Here is a 22,047-nt window from a genome sequence, read left to right as displayed (position 1 = left end):
ACTGAGCTGCCTGTCACCATCTTTTTACATGTGACTTCTATACGAGACTGCAAGTCACCGTATTCCTCTTTGCATCTTCCCACTGAGCACAGTGACTAAATACGAAGTTCAATAGATGTGTGCTGAATTATTACTTGGTGCCAAGCATTGTACCAGGCAGCAGAGATACAAACATTAAAACCATGTTCTCTGTCAAAGAACAAATCATCTACTGGGGAGACAGAGTCAACATTTCAAATATGAGAACTGCACTAATGGAAAGACTACAAGTATTGTAGGTGTGGAGACTTGGTATGGAAAGGAATATCCAGGTAGAATTAAGGGAAGGGATGTCCCCCCAATTAAATAGGGAAAAGCTAAAGAGTCCCAGGCATTATTAGCTGGAAACAGACTCTGTGAAAAAATGTCCAATGGGATGAGGACATTTTTTTAAAAGAAAAGGTTGGATGAATAGGTAAATGAATACAGTCAAATTTAGATAGGAACACTGAAAATATAACTTTAAAAATCACTAAATGCCCTCAAATTGAATATTTACAGCTTATTGTAAAGATTCTTACCTCCCAGAAACTCCTTTTGTTGACCCTGGAATCTCTGGTACAGGTCGATGTCTTAGCAGAAAAGATCGAGATGGTCTTGAAACCAACTTGCTACGATTTCTCATAGGTGCTAGGATTGGTGATGATGGAACATACAAGTCATTTACAATCATTTCTCCTTGAAACTTAAAGAATGAGGATGGTGGTGATCCTTCTAATAAACCATTTGTTCCATTTCCAGAATTTGTTCCTGATGTGGAACAGCCAACAGAAGAAAGGCATTCCGAGTCTGCATTAGGGAGCTTACTGAGATTTTCTGTGATCAATTCAACTTTTTCTGTTTGTTGTTCTTCAATTGTGTGATCCATAGTCTTCTTTGTAATCAATGATTCTATTTTAATATTTTCACTACCAAATAAAGAATCATTCAAAGAACCCAAATTCAGGTGTGGTTCTTCTGCAGTGGGGAAGTCGCCTTTAGGAGGAGACAGCTTATTATCTGATTGAGGATACTGGCTTCTTTCCAGGCTGGCATCATTGTCTTCAAGATTTTTTGTAACAGTCTCCAACTGCGGTGGGCTAGATGTCTGAACACTACTAGAATTGGAAAGTTCTATGCAGATATTCTGATCAGAAGATGGAACATGGTAATCCTTTGAAGGGTCATCATTCTTCTTTGTTTTATGGACATTTGCATATATTGGAATGTCTTGCATTTTTGACAAGATTATCTGTAACTGTTTAAGTATCCTCCTACGGTGACCTGTAGGTGATATTCCAATTTTCTGCAGCAGGCTGTCATTTATTGCTGCACAGTCCTTCACAGTAGTAAAACCAGACTCATGGAAATGTAAGAGATACTGCTCCAAATTAATGCTCATTAGGAAATCTTTTATATCCACATTTACTTCACTGACTGAGGACATAATGGTGGCTTCATTACTAAGCTGAATTACAAAAAGTGGCACGATGAGACACACACACAAGATGATGCACTTCTCTACTGGCTTTTCCTCTATCAATTGTGACAGAAAAGTTTCTTAAAATGTTATTTTCTTCACAGTGACTGCTTTATGTGCTTAAGCCTAGAAAAAAAAAGATTTATTAGGCTATTTTAATTATTAAAACCTACTTTTATATACTTTCTCTGAAAAAACAACAGAAATTAGGACACTAACTTTCACTTTGCATTTGGAATCTTTGTGCATTGCTTTGCATGCCCTAGAAAACCAGTTTCTCAGTATGTGAAGGTACAGGACAGAAATGCTATGACAGCATCAAACTATGACTTTCAAAAAGGTGAAAAAAAATGACACTGACACATGTACTGAATGAACATATATCAAAAACTTTATTCAACTTATTAATTAAAAGTGAGGGAACCAGTAAGTCAGTAAGATTGGATCCAAGAGCATTTGTGGAAAAGATGTATCTAGTTCATCAGAAAGGGCTTTTTTAAAGTATTAGAATAGGACAGCTAGGTTAGATAAAAAACTGTTTAATGTCCTACAGGATAATAAGCCATAACATTTGGGGTTATCTTTTCTACTGGACAAAAATCTATAAGCATACAGGTAACTTCTCAGTGTCTACGTGCTACTCAAATAATAAATAGACAAGTCAAGCACAGGAATTAAAATTGGGATTAAAATATCTCTAAGGTGGTCCTGTTAAACAATATTCCCGAAAAGGCACTGAAATAATGTTCTTTTGACTTTCAAGTTTTATGCAATTTTCTTAACAGTAGTTGAATACAACAACTTTCCCTTTCACTGCATGTTCTTTCAAATATTTAAAAACCAGTCAGAACATATTTCTCAGTTCAATAATTTTCATTTCATAAAAGCAGGCAGCATTGTATGTAAACAATAGTGATATACAAGATATGACATTGAATAATCAGCTAATTCTTAAATACATTAGATAACAGAAAATATGCTAATAGGAAAGGACAAGGTAAAGGTTTAAAGGTCACACGTCCTCCAATGTACACAGCAGATTCATGAAGGTTTATTTTTCTCCCAAACAAAATAATTAAACTTTTTTTAAAAGTCCATTTTTCCAGATGCTAATTATACAGGTGTGTTCAGTTTATGAAAATGCATATGTGCAACTTTCTGTACATTGTGCGTCAATAAAAAAGTACAGAGCAGGCATGACACACATATACTGAAGTAATAAAATGAGACACACCCAAACAAGGGAAATTTCCCTGAGTAAGCTTTGATGCAGGACTGAAAAACCCCTCCACAAAAGGCACTACTTAGACTCTGCATATGCCACACACCGACTGCCCATAAGCTATGGCTTCAACTATTTTAAAATATCAGCAAGCAGTAACAAAACAGGTATAGGATAAAAGGGAAAGAATATATCTTCTTCAGGACACACTGCAGGAGCAGAGAAATAAAAATACAAAATAAATGATGAAAGGCAGGAAATGCCTTTGTCAATAAGGCATCCCAGAGTAACACCTAAAATGCTAAAATGTCACACACAAAGAAGTTACACCTCGGCCAGGCGCGGTGGCTCAAGCCTGTAATTCCAGCACCTTGGGAGGCTGAGGTGGGTGGATTATTTGAGGTCAGGAGATCGAGACCATCCTGGCCAACATGGTGAAACCCCGTCTCTACTAAAAATACAAAAATTAGCTGGGTGTGGGGGTGCGTGCCTGTAATCCCAGCTACTCAGGAGGCTGAGGCAGGAGAATAGCTTGAACTTGGGAGGCGGAGGTTGCAGTAAGCCGAGATGGCGCCACTGCACTCCAGCCTGGCGACAGAGCGAGACTTCATCTCAAAAATAAATAAATAAATATATAAATAAATAATTTTAAAAAAAGAAAAGTTACACGTCAACACTACATACAAACTCAATTCTCAGATAAGCCACTCTTTTTCTACACAATTATTTTGCAACAAGTGTATTGTCTATTTTTACTAACATTATCACAGGATGGAAATAATTACTACCAATGGAACAATAAGTGGACATAATGTATTCAGCCACTTTAGAATTTATAAACATGATAAATTGGCCAATAACTTGAGAGATTAGAAGCATTTTCCTTCTGAAGTAGAATAAATTATAAAAAGTCATAGTTTTGCTTACCCCGTCCACAAAAACCTTAATAGGAGAAAAACAATTTTAATAAAATACATACACACACTCACACCAAGAAACCTCCTGATCTGTCCCTACCCCAAATCTAAAGCCTAGACTGTATTTCCAAGTACACCTTTGTATTATCCACCACACTCAAGGAATTAGGTGAGCTACCGATGTTACTCCTTGCTACTGATAGAATTATGTCCTCTCAAAATTCCTATCTTGAAGCCCTAACCTTTACTGTGACTGTACTTGGAGACAGGGCCTCCAAGGAGGTAATTAAGGTTAAATGAGGTCATCAGGATGGGACCTTGATAAGACAGGATTAGTTTCTTATGAGACACCAGAGAGTTTTCTTTCCCCCAGGCCCAGAGCCCTCTATGTAAGGACACAGGGAAGAGGTGGCTATCTGTAAGCTAGGAAGAGGAATCTCACTAGGAAACTTATCAGCTGGCAAATGGATCTTGGACTTCTCAACCTCCAGAGCTGTCAGAAAATAAATTTATGTGGTTTAAGCTACATAGCCTGTGGTATTTTGTCATAGCAGCTGAACTGACTAATATACTTCTCCATACTCACTGCTTTTGCCATGGTTCCGAACCTCATGACATCTTTTGCATGGATTACTGCAAGGGTCTCTGAACAAATCTCTCAGCCCAGTCTCCATGTATCAGTCAGTGAACTATCAAACACACAAATTTGGTATGTAACTCCACATGCTCAACTAGATAAAGTCTATGCTGATATTGCTTATAGTGCCAAATCACATTTTTGTCTCTAACAATAATAATAGCAGGTGCTATTGATGTAAACAGCAATTATGTGTCAGACACCATGCTCATATTTCCTATGAGACAGGTATTCCTATGTATCAACTACAAGCTCATATTCAACCCTTGCCAAACACTCTACCAACATCCTTCATTCACTTTAGTCCACTCTTGTCAATTATTTCCCTGAGGCAACAAACTGTTTAGCAGCTCCACACCTTTTTGCATACAATCTATCTGCTTTCTTAAGCACCATTTAAAATTATAAACAGGCAAGTATTACCTCCTCTGTGAAGGCATCTTATCAACCCCTCAAAATAGAATGAATCACTCCTTCCTTAACATACATCTATAATTTCTATACTAGAGCTTTGCAAAGCACTTGGAACATGTTTAAGAGATGTGAGAGAGGCTGATAAAAATGGCAGAAGAGATTGAGAAGCCTATTGTATTAGTTTTTTGGTATGTATGTGTGTATTTTTGTTTTAATACACAGCCCTTTTCTTTCTCTGGCAGATACATATATACTTCCTAGGTGGTCAAATCAAAGAAAGATATACCAAAAGCTCTACCCAAAACCATCTCTATCACTCAACATGCTGAATATGGTTAATGAATCTGATTCCTTTTCATGCCATGGAAAAGGCTCCCTCCCACAGCTCTAAAATCCTCTCTGCACGTTAATGTCAACTCTGTCCTCCAATTGCCTGACATTTTAACTGTCTGAACACCCAAGAGTGTTCACAGATCCAGTTCTTCTCCTAGAGGCTCTAGCCCCAAGCACATCACTAGATACACAGAGATGAGCATGCCCAATTATAAAATTCCAGTATGTGAAAGCTCCTTAATACGAAATTGAACCTCTTCATGTTTTGAACCCCAATGGCAGTCTATGGCATGCATGCCACAGCCTGGATCAGTGACCCTCCAGGTACTGATCTGTGGATCTTCTGTACATCAACAACTGCTGTGCGTCCTAGGAGTCTACATTTGTTACACTCTCCAATTATAACTGGGATGTGTGACAAAATGTGGTAATTACAGTTTTAAGTTCTTGATGCTTCCCAAACATGCTTTATACCAGCCCACCTGAGCCTAAGCTCATCACTGTACTCCTCTTGGATAAAATCCCCCACCTAACATACTGCACACAAGTTTGCAGTAAAACTAAATTAAAATCCCACCTCCTCACTTTCTAGCAGTGTAAACAAAGGCCCGTGCCCATGTCAATGTCTCCATTTCCTTTCCCATAAAATGGAAATAATCCAGGGTACCTAGCATTGGTGAGGATTAAATGAGATAACCCATCATAAGTGACTTGCACATAGTGCCTAGCATGTACTGATGCTTAGTAAACATTCACTTCCGTCACTATAATTATTTTCACCACTATAGTCATTGCGTCCCCAGAGTTAAATTTTCTGTTTTTTGAGGTCTAAAACACTTTCCTTCACAAGAGTTCTAATGTACAAGAAATGCATCCTCTTCTCCGTATTCCTACACTATTTACTTCTTAGAGTGTTGTCCTAGTCCATTCGGACTGATTTAACAAAATACGAACGCTCTTGGACTTACAATGAAGATACATCCCAATAAACCCATTGTATACTGCAAATATTATAGACTGAAAACGCGTGGCTGACTGGGAGCCAGGGCTTGCTGCCACTGCCCAGCATCACTAGAGAATTGCGGTTTCTCTCAAATGCATCACATTCACTCCATCATAAAGTAGAAAAATCCCAAGTCAAACCACAATAAGTTGGGGAGCATCTGTACCTTAGACTGGATAATTAATCAACAACAGAAGTGCATTGCTCAGAGGTCTGGAGGATAGGAAGTCCAAGGTCAAGGTGTCTGCATACATCATAGATAATGCCTTCTATGTGTCCTCACATGGCAGAAGGGCAAGGGGCAAACAAACAAGCTCCCTCAGGCCTCTCTTATGAGAAGACCAATTCCATTCATGAGAGCTCTGCTCTCATGACCTAATAACCTCCCCCAAACCCCACCTCTTAATACCATTCCCTTGGGCAGTCAGGTTTCAACATACAAATCGGGAGTGAGGGGGTGGACACATATATTCAGACCATAGCAAGTGTTTAACTATATTCTGCTATTCCATAGATAGTGTAACATAAATGCCAAGACTCTGAATCCAGACAACTTGTGTTGAATTCCAATTCCTCCACTTACTAGGTTTATTATCTTGTGTATTTAACTTCTCTGTGCTTCAGTTTCTTAGTCAAAAATAATGGTAATATTAGTACCTACCTCATAAGGCTACTGTGAGAATTAAATGAGTTAATACATGCACAGCACCTATAACAACAACTGGACATTAAAATTGCTAAGTAAGTGCTGCCATTATCACTATTATTTTATTATAATAAACTCTGCCAACAGGACAAACCCATATAAGCTGCACAATAAATGCCAGATTACATGCTTATAAGCATGGTGCATCATGTATATGCAGTACATGTTTAGAGAATGTATAAATAGTTGGCATTACAAACGTGGCTGTGCATTTGCCCATGCTATGCTGACCCAATTCCATGAGGCAATAAAAGGGAAGTAACATTTAGGAGCACCTGCTACGTGCCCAGCTTACCATATCACTCAATAAACAGCACTTTTTTACTTTACTGTGCTATGCCTTTAAACTATATCCTCAATTCAGTAACACTACCTATCTCCCCCACTCCCATCCTAGCCTAAGCCACCATCATCTCTCTCTTAGACCACTGCAATAGCCTCTTAGACCGATATTCCTGATTTTGTCCTGGCCCCCTCTCCCCCACACAGTAGATTCTCTCACTGCAGGGGCCAGAACAATTAATGCCATAAGAAAAGTCACACCATTATCACTCCCTATGACTTCCAAACTTAATCTTCCCTGACTTTCCCCCTCCATCACTTGACAGCCTCAGGGCCAGCCTCCTTCCTGTTCCTTCCTCAGACCTTACCTCTTGATCTTGTCTCTTTCCAACCTTCTTCTCCAGCACACACGTATGTCTCCACAGCCACTCCATCACTTTGGTGTGTCTCTGCTCAAATGCACCCTCTTCAGACAGGTGATCCCTCCCTAATCTATGCTATACAAGCATGTCTTGTGACTCATCATCCCTTATCCTTGCTTTATCTGTCTCCACGGCATCTACTACTGCTGATATCTGTTGACTGCTCTGAGAGGGCAGGGATCTTGTCTACTGTTCACTGCTCAGCTCAATAAATGTTTGCTGAATAACTTCTTCCTTGCTTTGAGATGAGAAGTGGAAGGTGCACATTGTTTTAAAATGTTGTCTATTTAAGTAACCAAGCTAGTATGGAGCAGATTGATTTCAAGCACAGATTTCTCCAATTCATCTAACCATTAACAGAGGTCCTCAAATCAGGAGTGAGTGTGAGCGGTGGGGCAGTAGGTATCAGTTAGAAACATTCTAAACCATCTGTGGGACTTTTAAAAACATGGGTTGGGCCAGGCTGGGTGAGGTGGCTCATGCTTGTAATTGCAGCACTTTGGGAGGCAGAGGTGGGTGGATTGCTTGAGCCCAGGATTTCCAGAACAGCCTGGGTGACATGGTGAAACCCTGTCTCTAACCAAAATATACAAACATCAGCCGGGTGTGGTGGTGCACACCTGTAGTCCCAGCTACTCAGAAGGCTGAGGTGGGAGGATGGCTTGAGCTCAGGAGGAGGAGGTTTCAGTGAGCTGAGATTGCGTCACTGAACTCCAGTCTGGGCAACAGAGCCAGACCCTGTCTCAAAAAAAGAATTAATGGGTTGGACAAGCTTCCCCCTCCTAATGTCTCAAATAAGGAAGGCCACTATAGTAAGCCCCTCCCAAACTCCCTCCCCATCACCTATTATCAGTGGAGCTTTGTCATCAATCCCCAAGTTGAACAAGGAAAGCAAACAACTGAAAACCATGGGTTACTTCATTAAACCATGATGTCATTGAGACAACTTCTAGAATCACCTTTGCCTAACTATATGTTACAGGATGGAAAACAGCACAGTACAATCGAATCAGTCATATGATCAATCCATTAAAACAAAAAGAGAGCATACCACTGAAAAATCAGAAACATGTTCTTAGCAAAGTTAGAAACTTTGTGAGAAAATGGGCTTAACAGTAGTCAGAGGATCACACAACTAAGAAAAAAAGCTTAAAAATATAGATTTACAAATTAGGCTGCTAAATGAATCATGAAACTTTTCAACATTATCAATATAAGTCTTACAAATTCCAATAACAATGAGAGCTGGCTGTATTCCAGAACAGTGGTTTCCAATGGATTGGAACTATATCCCTTGATTAGATTCAGAGATATATGAGAAAATGCTTTTGCTGGTCTTAATGACCAGCAAATGACTAAGTGACACCAGTAGACAGAGAAAGTGACTATGACATTCTGCGATAGTACCAAGGTAAAAAATTCAAGTATGATTTTTATTCCTTCAACTCTCTATAATTGATCAGTTCCCAATATGGTACCCAACACTATAGATGATAAAAGAGAAAAGTGTCCCTGCCTTCAAGTGTCCCTGCAATACACCACTTCAGTTTGATGTGCGTCCATGTACACGGCTAAACCTAGAAGTCTACATACGTTTACATTTAACTGCCCAAGAGTTAAGAGGCAATGACAAATTAAGGGAGAACATCTTTGTAATTGCCATATAAAGCAGTGGTAACATAGAATTTAGTTTATCAAAATTTATTGTTGCATCTATCATTGTGGAAAGACAGCTCATGCAGGACTACAGTACAGCTGATATAAGGCAACAATATGAAGCCAAAATCAAATAACAAATTATTATTTGCTAATAAACTTATTGTGGAGAAATCACTAATTCCTTGGAAAACTGGACTTCTCCATATGGACAACATGCTGAACTAATTAGCTGAGGGTACAGGTCTTCTAGAAGTCCACCTGATATGGTTTGGATGTTTTGTCCCCTCCAAATTTCACGTGGAAATGTGACCTCTGATGTTGGAGGTAGGTCTAGCAGGAGGGGACTTCCCAGTGGGAAGTCATGGGGGTGGATCCCTGATGAATGGTTTATGTGGTCCTTGTGGTAATGAGTGAGTTCTCTATGAGTTCATGCAAGATCTGCTTGTTCAAGAGAGCCTGGCACCTCCTCCATCTCTTGCTCCTTCCTGGCATCTGATAATGCTAGCTTCCCCTTTGCCTTCCACGATGATTGTAAGCTTCCTGAGGCCTCACCAGAAGCTGAGCGGATGCCAGTTCCATGCTTGTACAGCCTGCAGAACTGTGAGCCAAATAAATCCGTTTTCTTTATAAAATACCCAGTTTCAGGTATTCCTTTATAGCAATACAAATGGACTAATACACCACCTTTGCTTTGGTACAAAATACAGAAATAGGTACCGTGTTATTTGCACATCAAGCAAACTAATATCAAGATATTCACTCCAAGTATAGATAAAGACATGTTCAACTTGACTCTTTCCCAGAACCATGTAAAAGAGGAAGTGTTTCAGAGAAAATATGCTTATGATTATATTCTTCCATCCCACAGTATAGAGCAGACTGCAAAAGGATGAAGGCCAGGCCTGCTAACTTATTTTTCTAGTCTGAGTGCTTAGCCCCTAGAAAAAGTATAAAACTGGTCATTTGGCATCTCTCTCCTCCGCCATCCATTCACTTACCTTAGTGTGTGGCAACATCAGCCCCATGAAACCCCTTACAGGAAGCCCAGTTCCCTCAATGTGGTCATCTCTTTAAATTGCGGTCACTTAACAGGCTCTGACCTCCTCTGCCCCCTGTTCTCTACCTCAACCACTACTCCTTTCCCACCCACCAAAACACATCCATCTTCTTTCATTCTCCCTCAGAATTACATTGCTAATAATAATAACCAATAGTTGTGGAGTGTTTGCAAACCATTGGTGTAGGATCTCATTTACTCCTCACAGCTGCAGGAGAGGAAAATCCCATGCTGAATATCAGGCAATAGATAAACAGTGGAAACACTAACTTAAGTGTTTCCACGAGTCAGACTCCACAACCTGTGCTATAAACTGCAATGCCTCATAGTAGATATAAAATTGATTTAATAGTAAAGATGTAGCAAAGACTTAATAGTCTCCCTCTCCTTTGTCTAGCTGTTCATAAGTGCGTATATTCACACTAGGGAAACGCTGTTTAAATATACCATATCTTGCAAATTCAAGTTTTATACACCATTTAAGTTTGATATGTGTCCATGTACGTGGCTAAACCTGGAAGCCTACATTCATTTACATTTAATTGCCTGAGAGTTGAGAGCCAATGACAAATTAAGGGAGAACATCTTTGTAATTCCTATATAAAGCAATGGTAATGTAGAATTTAGTCTATTAAAATTTATTTTGTATCTATCACTGCAGAAAGACAGCTAACACAGGACTATAGTACAATTGATATAATGCAACAATATGAAGCCAAAATCAAATAATCAAATATGACCAAAATAAGTATTCACTGCCCACATGAAGTCAATGGTTATGGTAAAAAACAAAAACAAAAACAAATCTGCTTGACGAGAAAATAAAGCATTAAGGCCAGGCATGGTGACTCACGCCTGCAATCCCAGCTCACTTTGGGAGGCCAAGGTGGGTGGATCACCTGAGGTCAGGAGTTTGAGACCAGCCTGGCCAACATGGTAAAATCCCATCTCTACTAAAAACACAAAAATGAGCTGGGCATGGTGGCACACACCTGTAATCCCAGGTACTTAGGAGGCTGAGACATGAGAATCGCTTGAACCCTGGGGGGGGGGGTTGGAGGGAACCAAAAACACCCCACCGCAGGGAAAAAGAAAAAACGCTGTCAAAAAAAAAAAAAAAAAAAAAAAAGAAAGAAGAGGAGGAGAAAGTATTAATACAAAAAAGATACCTGACTATGATCTTAAAGGTTTAACTTCAAATGTGGTGCAAAAGTAGATAAGGAGTGGAAGCAACCCAGATATCTATGAATGGATGAATGGATAAATAAAGTGTGGTATACACACAAAATGAAATACTAAGAAGCCTTAAAAAGGAATAAATACTGTCACATGCTCAAATATAGATGAACCTTGAGGGTCATTATGCTAAGTGAAAAAACAGTTATAAAACAGACAAATACATGATTCCACTTACATAAGGTATCTACTGTAGTCAAATGCAGAGAAAGTAGAACCATGGTTAACAGAGAGGAGAAGACAGGTAAGGAGCTGTTTAACAAGCATAGAGTTTCAGTTCTACCAACCAGAAATGGTCTGGAGATCTGTTTCACAGCAGTGTAAATATACTTAGCGTTACTGAACTATATACTTTAAAATGATAAGATGGTAAATTTTATAGTATATGTTCTTTTTACCCAGTAAAAAAAGAGATCAGAAGACAGACTAGAAGATTTGGGCCAGTCTCTCAGCTCTTATTCAAATGGAACTCCCTGTACACACCTGGACTTTCTTTTCTCTCCGGTGGGAGCCAATTCAAGTCTTACAAGTACGGTAACACCACATTCATGAGGCTTCCCTGCCTATCCCATCCCTCCTCAATCCTTATTAGTTCCACCCAGGCAGTAGTATAGATAGCACAATGCCCGAATTCCAGTCCAGGCTTCCCCACTTTTTAACTATGTAACTTAAGTTATTTAACTTCCCTGAAGCTTGTTTTTGTCATTTATAAAATGAGGGTAATATACCTCATATCGTATAGTATTTCTATTAGAATTAAACAAGTAAAATATTTAACATATATAAGAATACCTGACGTGAGTTACAACTGCACCATAAATGTTGGCTAATATTAATTCACCCATTGTATACAATATTGCCTTTAATCACATTCATACCACTATATCGCACTTGGTTTGAATGGAATTCTTCGGTCTGCATAGTAATATTACATTCCTTTAAATTATCACTGTAAATCATTCTTCTAATAAACCCACAATGCACCTAACGCAGCAGTTAACATAGTTTTATTAATGTAGTAATATATACATGTAGTTAGAGTTGTAAGAATGACAATTCCACCTGAAGACTTAACACCTGGGACACAAAGCACAGTGATTTACCAGGGATTCCAGCTCTGCCATGTGCTACCTGTGTGGCCTTGGGAGAATTCCTCTCTTTTCCTGAGCCTCATTGTTGTCATTTGTAAGCAGGGAAAATAATAGTGCGTACCTCACGGGGATATTTTGAGGATGAAATGAGCGCATATGCATTAAAATCTTAGAACAGTGCCTGGTAAGCAACAAGCATTTAATTAGTGTCTTCTGGATGGAGAATAATGGAAATTTTAGCTGAAAATAGGTAGGCTCTGGGCAAAATCATTTCATAGCTTTGATCAAGGAGTAAGGATTGTCTAAGCTATGTTTTGATTATTTTACTTATAGTACAATCTGAAAACCACAATAAAAAAAAACTAAAACTTAATATCAATTTCCATCCAGTGAAGGCCACAAGTACAAATTCCTTTACTTAGTAAAAGAACATATTAGTAGCATAGGAGATACCTAGGTTTAGGTGTTCTGGATAATATTGCAATAGTTAAATGCTTGATAATTTCCTTAGCCTCTGTAAGTCTTTTGTCTTTCAAGCTGTCCATCCAGATTTTAAGTTAATTCACTAAGATTTAAGAATTTTTAAAAATTCTAATGGAGAGAGATCCCTAAGGTGAAGCCATAATTCTTAGGATATCAGAGAATAATTTATTCTTCTAGAGTTTCCACAAAAGCAGTATTTTAAAACTTTTGTATAAATGTATACTCCACTATTTCTCTGAATGTAAGTCATATTTTTAGACAAACAACCAGATGTTTCAGAATAGCCTACTGTGTTTCCTCTCTTTGCATTTATAAATAGCACTCTGACCTCTTTTCCAACTGAGTTTGAGAGTTTATTCCTATTGGTTTAGCAATTGTCAAAGTTTCTTTTTCATATAAAAAGAGGGCATTTCAGAAAACTTCTCCTACCTTACTGGACCATTTTTTAACATGTATTCATTCAATATATATTAAGCAACACTACTCGCTCCAAGATAAGAGAGGGGGATATTTGGAGTTCAAGATAGCAGCATCTACTATCTCATTTGACAACAGTGCTAAAGGCTACAAAGAAAGTGAAGATACAGTCTTCCCTCCAAGAGTTTACAATCTAAAAGGGTAGATTAGACATGACTATAAGAAAAGGTAAATGGCATGTATATGAACAATCAGTTCATTATTACTCAGTAAGTGCCAATAAAGAATACCAAAGACACCACAAAAAAACAACTTTTTGCAAAGAATTTGATATACTCCAAAAAAGCACTTAAATTGTAATGGTGAGAAAAATTCAATTTTATGACCTTAATTTCCACATGGTTTTATATTTTAGTATTGTTTTAAATACATAGAGAAGTGGCCCCATCATCCTTCATGAGTTCTCAGGAACTCTAAAAAATCTCAAATCTGCCACCTAAACCACTACTTCAACCCAAATCAGGCCTCCTTTGTTTTCTCTGCAGCATGGGTAAATAAGTAAGCTTGCGCTGAACAGAAACTGAAACAAAATTTCACAGGACAACTTTCTAACCAGAAAGGATCACGTGAGGAGAACACCATTGAGTACTGTTTCATTTAAAGAAGAAACAAGTGAGCAAAACGGTTTAACTACCATTACATATTTAATCTGGCCAACACTTAGAAGTAATAACTAAAATGATAAATTACAAGGTCCAGAACTTTGCAGAAAATATCAAGATAGCGTCTCATAGCCTCTAATCTCACATCCACCATATGTGATCAAATCTAAGACATATTTCCCAAATTATTAAGAAGTTCTCTACCTAATTAATATTTCAAGAATTCCCAAAATTCTTACAATGTAGCATGTGCAAAGATTGTATCCAAGAAATGTGTCAATAAATAAATGAGGGCAGGTGGAAATGTGTGCTAAAAGAAAACTATTAAAGCAATGACTATTATTTATACTTAGCATTTTGATAGTCACTTTCACCAAACTTTCTCACAGTTGCAGGGAGGTGGGTTAGAAAATAACAAAACAAAACAACAACAACAAAAAAACCTTCTCATATATCATGATGTCTATAAGCCAGAATCCTAAGTAGACTTTAAAAACTTCATAGTTTCAATGTGTTAATGTAAAAGTTCTTAAGAAAACTGTAATTCATTATAATCTGAGTTCTATACTTATCCACAGTATCCAAGAATAGTTGGATCTGATAAGTATTATTGCATATCCATGAGCCTTACACTGCAAGGAGCTTGCAGTGATATTAGAAAAACAAGAATTTGTTTTTAAATGTACCATCAGCTTCTCCTTTTACAGACAAGCCACATAAAATCTGACAGGTTTACAGACGAAGGAAAAAATACAAACACAAGCACATCCATATAAATAAGTTTTAACAAGCTCTCTCACTTACCCTCTAGGTACATTTTAATTCAAATAAATCTTTGAGTACTGACAAATCTATATAAAACACTCTTCGTGTTAGGAACCACCTTAAATGTGTATGTGTTAAATATGTTTGGAAAGAAGCCAGGAAGATATTTGCACTTAACCCTAGCCTAGTTCCATGACCCACTTTTTTTTCTTCTTTAAACGTTGTTGGACAAAGAATGTCATGAGTATTTTCTCTCAATATTTCTCCTGTAAGTGTATGGAAGTCATAAATAAGAGTTTAAAAAAAAAGAGTTTAAAGGTATTTCTTTTTCCTTAAAAAAAGTTAGCTTCCTTTTTATCTTCCAATTACTTATGGGCAAAGTTCCATGAGCCCGTGGGGGTGTAGAGTGCTTAAGTGCAGAGAAATCAATACTGAGCTTGTAAGTACAATACTATTATGGGTAATAACAATGACATCCTATTAAATGTACTTTCAAAAATAGCTTATTTTCAATACACTTCTTGATTTTTTTTAAACCGAAGGCTGTATTCTACTGAGCAGCCTACTTCAAGGACAAGCTTGCAAAAAAAAAAAAAGAAAGAAAGAAAGGAAAAAAAAAAGAATTTGCTATCAGGATATCTACTTACAACAGCCTAAGATGTCATTATTCCACACAAACTAGCTTATTTTCTTTATTTTCTTGTATTTTCCTCTAATTATCAAAGGCTATATAATTCCACGAACCCTTTCCCCAAATCTAAATAACTCAAGATCACATCAAGGTGGGAGAAGTGTTTAAGAAAACAAGCCAGAATTAGATACAATAAAACTTACTTTATTAAATAGGATGGACACCACTTCTCCCAAGAGAACTGTCTCCAAAAGTAAACAAGAAAGATCAATCTGGTAAACTCACATCATACAGGTTCCCGTGCAAGGTATCGGGTTCAGGCAGGTGGAGGCCAAATGATCGTAATTAAAGTTAATTAACAGGCCAGTCGTCTTAACGCGGTTAACAAGCAGGGTGCGGGGCAGCACAGACACCCGGGCAAAGTCAAGATCTCTACCGAGTAAATAACTTGGTGCCTGAAACTCACTACAGCTTCTTCTTATTTGGAGGTGGGAGAAAGGAATGGAGGGAGTGTCTAGCTGTCTATCCGGATCGTCACCCTCCCAGGTCAAATCCCAGAAGCGGAGTTCTTGGATCACTTACCGGCTTCTGGTTTCCTTTCAGACGCCCACACGCGGGAGCGAAATCCAAGGGGCGGACACCAGAGCCGAGCACTTTGCGCTGAGGAAATTTACCCGGTGAAGTGTCGAAAAGCCCCAGCCCCTCCAGACAGGGTCCTCCCACCCCGGCGGGGGCCATCCTGGCCCAGCCCTCCCGAGGCCCCGGGTACTCGCCTCGCGCGCCGGTCGCGGAGTTCGAAAAGCGAGGTGAGGCGGGGCGGGGAAGCCCAGCGCCGGCGTCTCTCCTAGCCTTGGGCGCTCGGTCCTCGCCCCTCTGCCCGAGGCGCCAGGCCTCCTCCTTCCCGGTCCCCGCCGGCTGTCCGCAGCCGCCTCTGCTGCCTGGCGGCGGCCGCGCGGGCGGCGCTGTTAATGGGGCCGGCGTGTCGCGGCCGCCGCACCTGGAGGCGGGGAGCGCGGGCCGCGGACCCGCGCTCAGCTCCGGAAACGCCGAGCCGGCGCCCGCGCCTTGCTCAGGTGCTCCCGCGCCTCGCCTCGGCCGCCGCTTCCTCTCTGCCCGCGGGGGCGGGGAGCAGGCGACCCGCGCGGGGGAAGCCGGAGCTCAACGGCGGGGGCGGCCCAGCCGGCCGCCCTGGTTCCACAGCATAGTTGGGTGACTGACTCAGACCGCCGCGACTTGGCCGCGCCTGGCACCCTCGCCACCTGGCGCACCTCGGCCCGGAGGCGTCAGACCCCGCTGGGGAAGCTGCGGGGGCGCGCCCTGGAGCCCGGAGCGACAAGGGCATTACCCACCTTCCCGGGACGGAGATGCCCAGGACCTTGTGTTGGCTCCTCCTGGCCAGTGGGTTAGTCTGTGCGCACTCATGGGGGGTTGAATGTCAAATGGGCGGAACCTCGCCACGACTGATTATTAGTATTACTCTTGCAAGTACTTAGTGTTAGCTCAGCGTTTCCCAAACTGAAGACTCATCTAGGACACTGTTTTCCCCAGGCTGCTTCTATGTAAATTTGCTCCTTCTTGCACCTGTGGCGGTTAGAGCCCACAGGGACATTTCCCCTTTGAGTTGGACTCTGACAAAGGAGGCAGCGAAGGAAAATAGGGGATCCCAAAGAACCCTTGTGGACCTCCAAATATCTAAGCGTCGGTAAAATCCAGTTGTTTGCAAGTGAGTTCGCCCAAGTACTTTTTTTTTGATACAGGGTCTCACTTTGTCACCCAGGCTGGAGTGTAGTGGGGCAATCTCGGCTCATTGCACCTCCGCCTCTGGGTCCAAGCTATCCTCCCACGTCAGCCTCCCAAATAGCTGAGATTACAGGCGCGCACCATCAGCCAAGGTTTTTTTTTTTTTTTTTTTTTTTTTGTATTTTTGGTATAGACGGGGTTTCGCCTTGTTGTCCAGGCTGGTCTCAAACTCCTGACCTCAAGTAATCCACGTGCCTCGGCCTCCCAAAGTGCTGGGATTACAGGCGTGAGACACTGCCCCCTACCAGCTTTTTTTTTTTTTTTTTAAATAAACATCTCCCACAGACTACCTGAAATTCTTTTCATTAAAAGGTGAAATGTATTTATCGTTCCCCTGTTCCTGTTGATGGAAGTGAAGCAATTAAGGAAAGTGCAGACCTTATTATGAAAATGAGATAACTGGTGAAGTGCGGAAAGAGAGAGGCTTCCCAGGAGCCTGGGCCCTTAGGATTCTTCAGTCATCACCTTCACCCACACTAACTACCTGCCCAAAAGCACCGTCTTTCCCTGGGGAGACTCTGAAGCCGCTCTGTCTTACTAGAGATACCAAATATCCAGTTCCTTTTGAACGTAATACCTCATAGCCGACCTCATTTCCACCAGGAAAGTTTTATTGACATTTTCCAAACAACAAGAACTTTTTCTTTGGATTCCTATAGCATTTATAGGAGGAATTTTATTTATGTGGTTCTTTTCTGGCTTCATTTTGGGTGCGTCTGTGTGTTTCTCTGTTTGTTTTTCCCTTTTCCCTCTCCAAATTCTCACATACTTCTCATTTTTTTTTTTTTTAATCTCTCTCTTTTTTGTTTTTGTTTTCGTTTTCGACTGAGTCTCTCTGTGTCTGTCGCCCAGGCTGGAGCGTGGAGAGCGGTGGCGCGATCTCAGCTCACTGCAGCCTCCGCCTCCTGGATTCAAGCCATTCTCCCGCCTCAGCCTCCTGGGTAGCTGGGATTCCAGGCATGCACCACCACGCCTAGCTAATTTTCGTGTTTTTAGTAGAGGCAGGGTTTCACCATGTTGGCCAGGGTGGTCTGAAACTCATGGCCTCAAGTGATTCGCCTGCCTTGGCCTCCCGAAGTGCTGAGATTACAGGCGTGAGCCACCATGCCTGGCTCTATTTTTATCATTGTAAGCCATCTTCGGTCCTTTTCTAAACAAGGTGGGTTATAGATAAAAATTATTAGGTCAGTTATCGTATGTGTGGGAGGTTCAAGCATTGCTTTGTCCTCAAGTTACTTCGCTTGGTAGATTTTATAAACTAATTGAGAAATTGTCTTTCTCCCTCTTTGCAAAAATATCTTAGTTCTTTGATTATTATTCAGTCATTTATTCTTTCAAAATTATTAATCACTGTTTGGCATTTTGAAAATACAGTGGTTAGCAAATACAATGCAATCTCTAGATTTAGTGTTTTCTAAGGGGAAATAAAGGTAAATGCTACAAGGTACAATGACTTCATAATAGCCCTGGGAAATAAAGAAGAACAATGCTCACTTACTGAATGTATACATTAGTTATAAGATGTATTCTGGTTTAATGAATCTTAATATATGGAGGAAAATAAAAATGTCTGAGGAAATATGGCAAAAGCTACCTTTCATTAATTGATCAATAGTCACCAGACTCTAGTCAAATACCTACCATATATGCTGTGTATACACAACATGTGTGAGTTAAAATTCTTTTTTCAATTTTATAAATATAGGTTTAATTGAAACTTAAAGAGGTTAAGTAGTAAATAGTGAATACATTGAACACATTTAGGCTATATTCTTAGGGTGTAAATTTTTTATTTCACAACCTTCACAGTGAGGTATTCAGAGAGCAACGTACACAAGGATTAAGGTATGGGCCAGGCGCAGTGGCTCACGCCTGTAATCCCAGCACTTTGGGAGGCAGAGGCGGGAAGATAACCTGAGGTCAGGAGTTCGAGACCAGCCTAGCCAACATGGCGAAACCCCATCTCTACTAAAAATACAAAAAAATTAGCTGGGCATGGTGGTGCATGCCTGTAATCGCAGCTACTCAGGAGGCTGAGGCAGGAGAATCACTTGAACCTGGGAAGTGGAGGTTGCAGTGAGCCGAGATCACACCATTGCACTCCAGACTCCAGCCTGGGCGACGAGACCGAAACTCCATCTCAAAAAAAAAAAAAAAAAGGTATGAAAATCTGTTTACTCTCAAGACTATTGGAACATATATTCCCAGTAATTTTCATCTAGGCTGGAATGATTCCACAATGACCCGCTCCTGCAAGTTTTCCCCAGATTTTTAGTAAAAAAGCGGGTAAAGATGTGTCTATGCCTATCTATGTATTTACTATTGTGATCTCTTGTTCCCGAATGCACTCTACTTGTGGAGGAGACAATTTGAGAGAGTGAAAATCTTCCTCCTCTTCTCCTCCTCCTCACTCTCTCCTCTCTCCCTCCTTTTCCTCCTCCTACTTTTTCTTACAACATGATAGCTAATATCCATTGAGCACTGTGTGCCAATTGCTATTCCAGGCATTTTACTTGCAAGAGCTCATTTAAGTATCTCAACGGTTCCTTGGAGAGATGTTATCTCCTTGATAAGAAAACTTAAGAGACAGAAAATTGAATGCTTTACACAAATCAAACAATTAGGACTGTACGGGAGGGAGAATTCCAACCCAGTCTTCTCCAGGATCTGTTCTGCACTGTATTGTGTCTTGGAGAAAGCAGAAGGCTTGGAAAAGGCTGCATTCAAGATGGAACCAGTATAGGTTGCGGCATTTTTTTGAGCAAATTCATTAACTTACCTGAGCCTCAGTTTCCCCATATGTAAACTGAGAATAATAATACCTATGAGAATTTAATATGATTATATATCTACAGCACCTAAAAAATAGTAACCCCTCAATGCATTTAGTTTTAGTTTATTTTCTCAAATTATTCTTCAAGATTTGATTCAAATCCTACCTCCTTCTCAAGACTTTCCAAATCTCCGATACTCGGAATTATTTACGCAACAGAATTTAAAATAATCTTTCCTTTTTTTTCCTAAAAGAAAATCCAGTATTGCTTTTGCCAAATATGAAAATTAGGTATATAGATAAAATAAGCAAATGTCTACGTATTTAATTCATCAATTTAGATGAATATCTATAGAAGTAAAATTATATTTTAAAATATACTGTTATTTCCACTTATATTTTATGAAATATTTTAATTTGCATTTTCAAATTTTAACATTCAATGACTTCATCACTATGGGCTAATTTTTTCTTTTTTCTTTTTTCTTTATTTTTTTTTTTTGAGACGTAGTCTCGTCACTCTGTCACCCAGGCTGGAATGTAGTAGTGCAATCTTGGCTCTCTGCAACCTTCACCTCCCGGATTCAAGTGATTCTCCTGCCTCAGCCTCCTGAGTAGCTGGGATTACAGGTATGCACTGCCATGCCTGGCTAATTTTGTGTTTTTAGTAGAGACGGGGTTTCTCCATGTTGACCAAGCTGGTCTCAAACCCCTGGCCTCAAGTGATTCGCCCACCTCGACCTCCCAAAGTGCTGGATTACAGGCATGAGCCACCGAGCCTGGCCACTACAAGCATATTTATGATATATTTTTTTTCTTGCTTTTTTGTATCCCATCTCAGCCCTATCCTTCAGCCCTGCTCCCTGGGATCCACTCCCCAGTAAAGTATTCACATGTAGGTTTTTGTCTCAGGCTGTATTTTCTGGGGGAACTTTGGCTAAGACATTTTTCTTCATGTCCTCTTATATTTATTTGTTCAGTAGCTTATTCTCTGCTTTAGATACAAGCTTTCTTTTTAGCCTGGAAAAAGGTAAATTCTTTTTTAAAGTTTTAATTGACAAAAATGTATATATTTATCATGGACAACATGTTTTGAATATGTTTACATTGTAGAATGGCTAAAACTAGATAGTTAACATATGCTCTACCTTGCATTCTTTTTTTTTTTTTGTGGTAAGAACACTTAAAATCTACTTTCTCAGGGATTTTTAAGAATACAATACATTGTTGTTAATTTTAATCACCATATTGTATGCTAGATCTCTTGAACTTACTTCTTCTAACTGAAATTTTGTATCCTTTCGCCAGTATCACCCCCAACTCCCCCCTTTCCCAGCCCGATAAGTACCATTCCACTCTCCTATAAATTCAGCTTTTTTAGATTACATGTGTAAGTGAGATAACACAATATTTGTCTTCCTGTGCCTTATTTATTTCACTTAACATAATTGCCACTAGGTTCATTTACATTGCCACAAATGATATGATTTTCCTCTTTTTTAAGGCTGAATAGTATTCTGTTACGTATATATGCCACATTTTTTTTCCATTGATTCACTGATAGACATAAGTTGATTCCATATCTTAGATATTGTGACCTGTGCTGCAGTAAACATAGGCATGCAGACACGTCTTCAACCTCAGGAGTTTAGTAGTTTGCCATTCAGATTAATGTACAGTAATGGGAGGAAATAATAGAAATAATAAATAAATTATGACACATATATTTTTGTACCAGGCATTGTGACACATTATTAGCTTTGTAAATTCTCTCAACAGGGCTAGGAGGTAAGTAATATCAGTATCTCCCTTTTAGCCAATGATGAAACTGAAAGGTTATCCAAGAACTCACGAGCAGTAAGTAAGGTAATCAGGCGTTGAGATAATGTGAATTCAAAGTACATGCATTAAGTATTATGCTGTGATGCCTCAGAGAAGGCTTTTTAACATTTTGATAATAAGGACCTTTTGTTCTGAGGCATTATTTATTTGGGAGAAATGATGTACCTTATATTCAGGAATTTATAATACTCTCTCCT

The 22,047-nt window shown here is 39.6% G+C and overlaps 1 protein-coding gene across 3 annotated transcripts in view; it reads right to left on the bottom strand.

Annotated features, from left to right (window-relative positions):
• LOC116463738 (arf-GAP with Rho-GAP domain, ANK repeat and PH domain-containing protein 2) overlaps positions 1–16,142 on the bottom strand; it is a 182,333-nt gene extending 166,191 nt beyond the window's left edge. For 2 of the 3 annotated variants that reach the window (XM_058434826.1, XM_058434827.1), the window contains exons 1-2: positions 16,018–16,142; positions 561–1,624 (exon numbers count right to left, since the gene is read on the bottom strand). In XM_058434826.1, the coding sequence (XP_058290809.1) occupies positions 561–1,465 (905 nt within the window). In that variant the 5' untranslated portion in view covers positions 1,466–1,624; positions 16,018–16,142. The other variant, XM_032146988.2, reaches the window with a different exon arrangement.
• Between the last annotated feature and the right edge of the window lie 5,905 nt (positions 16,143–22,047).

This window comes from Hylobates moloch, unplaced genomic scaffold (genome assembly GCF_009828535.3).
Source record: "Hylobates moloch isolate HMO894 unplaced genomic scaffold, HMol_V3 SCAFFOLD_56, whole genome shotgun sequence".
Taxonomy (NCBI): domain Eukaryota; kingdom Metazoa; phylum Chordata; class Mammalia; order Primates; family Hylobatidae; genus Hylobates; species Hylobates moloch.
Note: the sequence above shows the minus strand (reverse complement) of the source record. Positions and strands in the feature narration are given on the sequence as shown.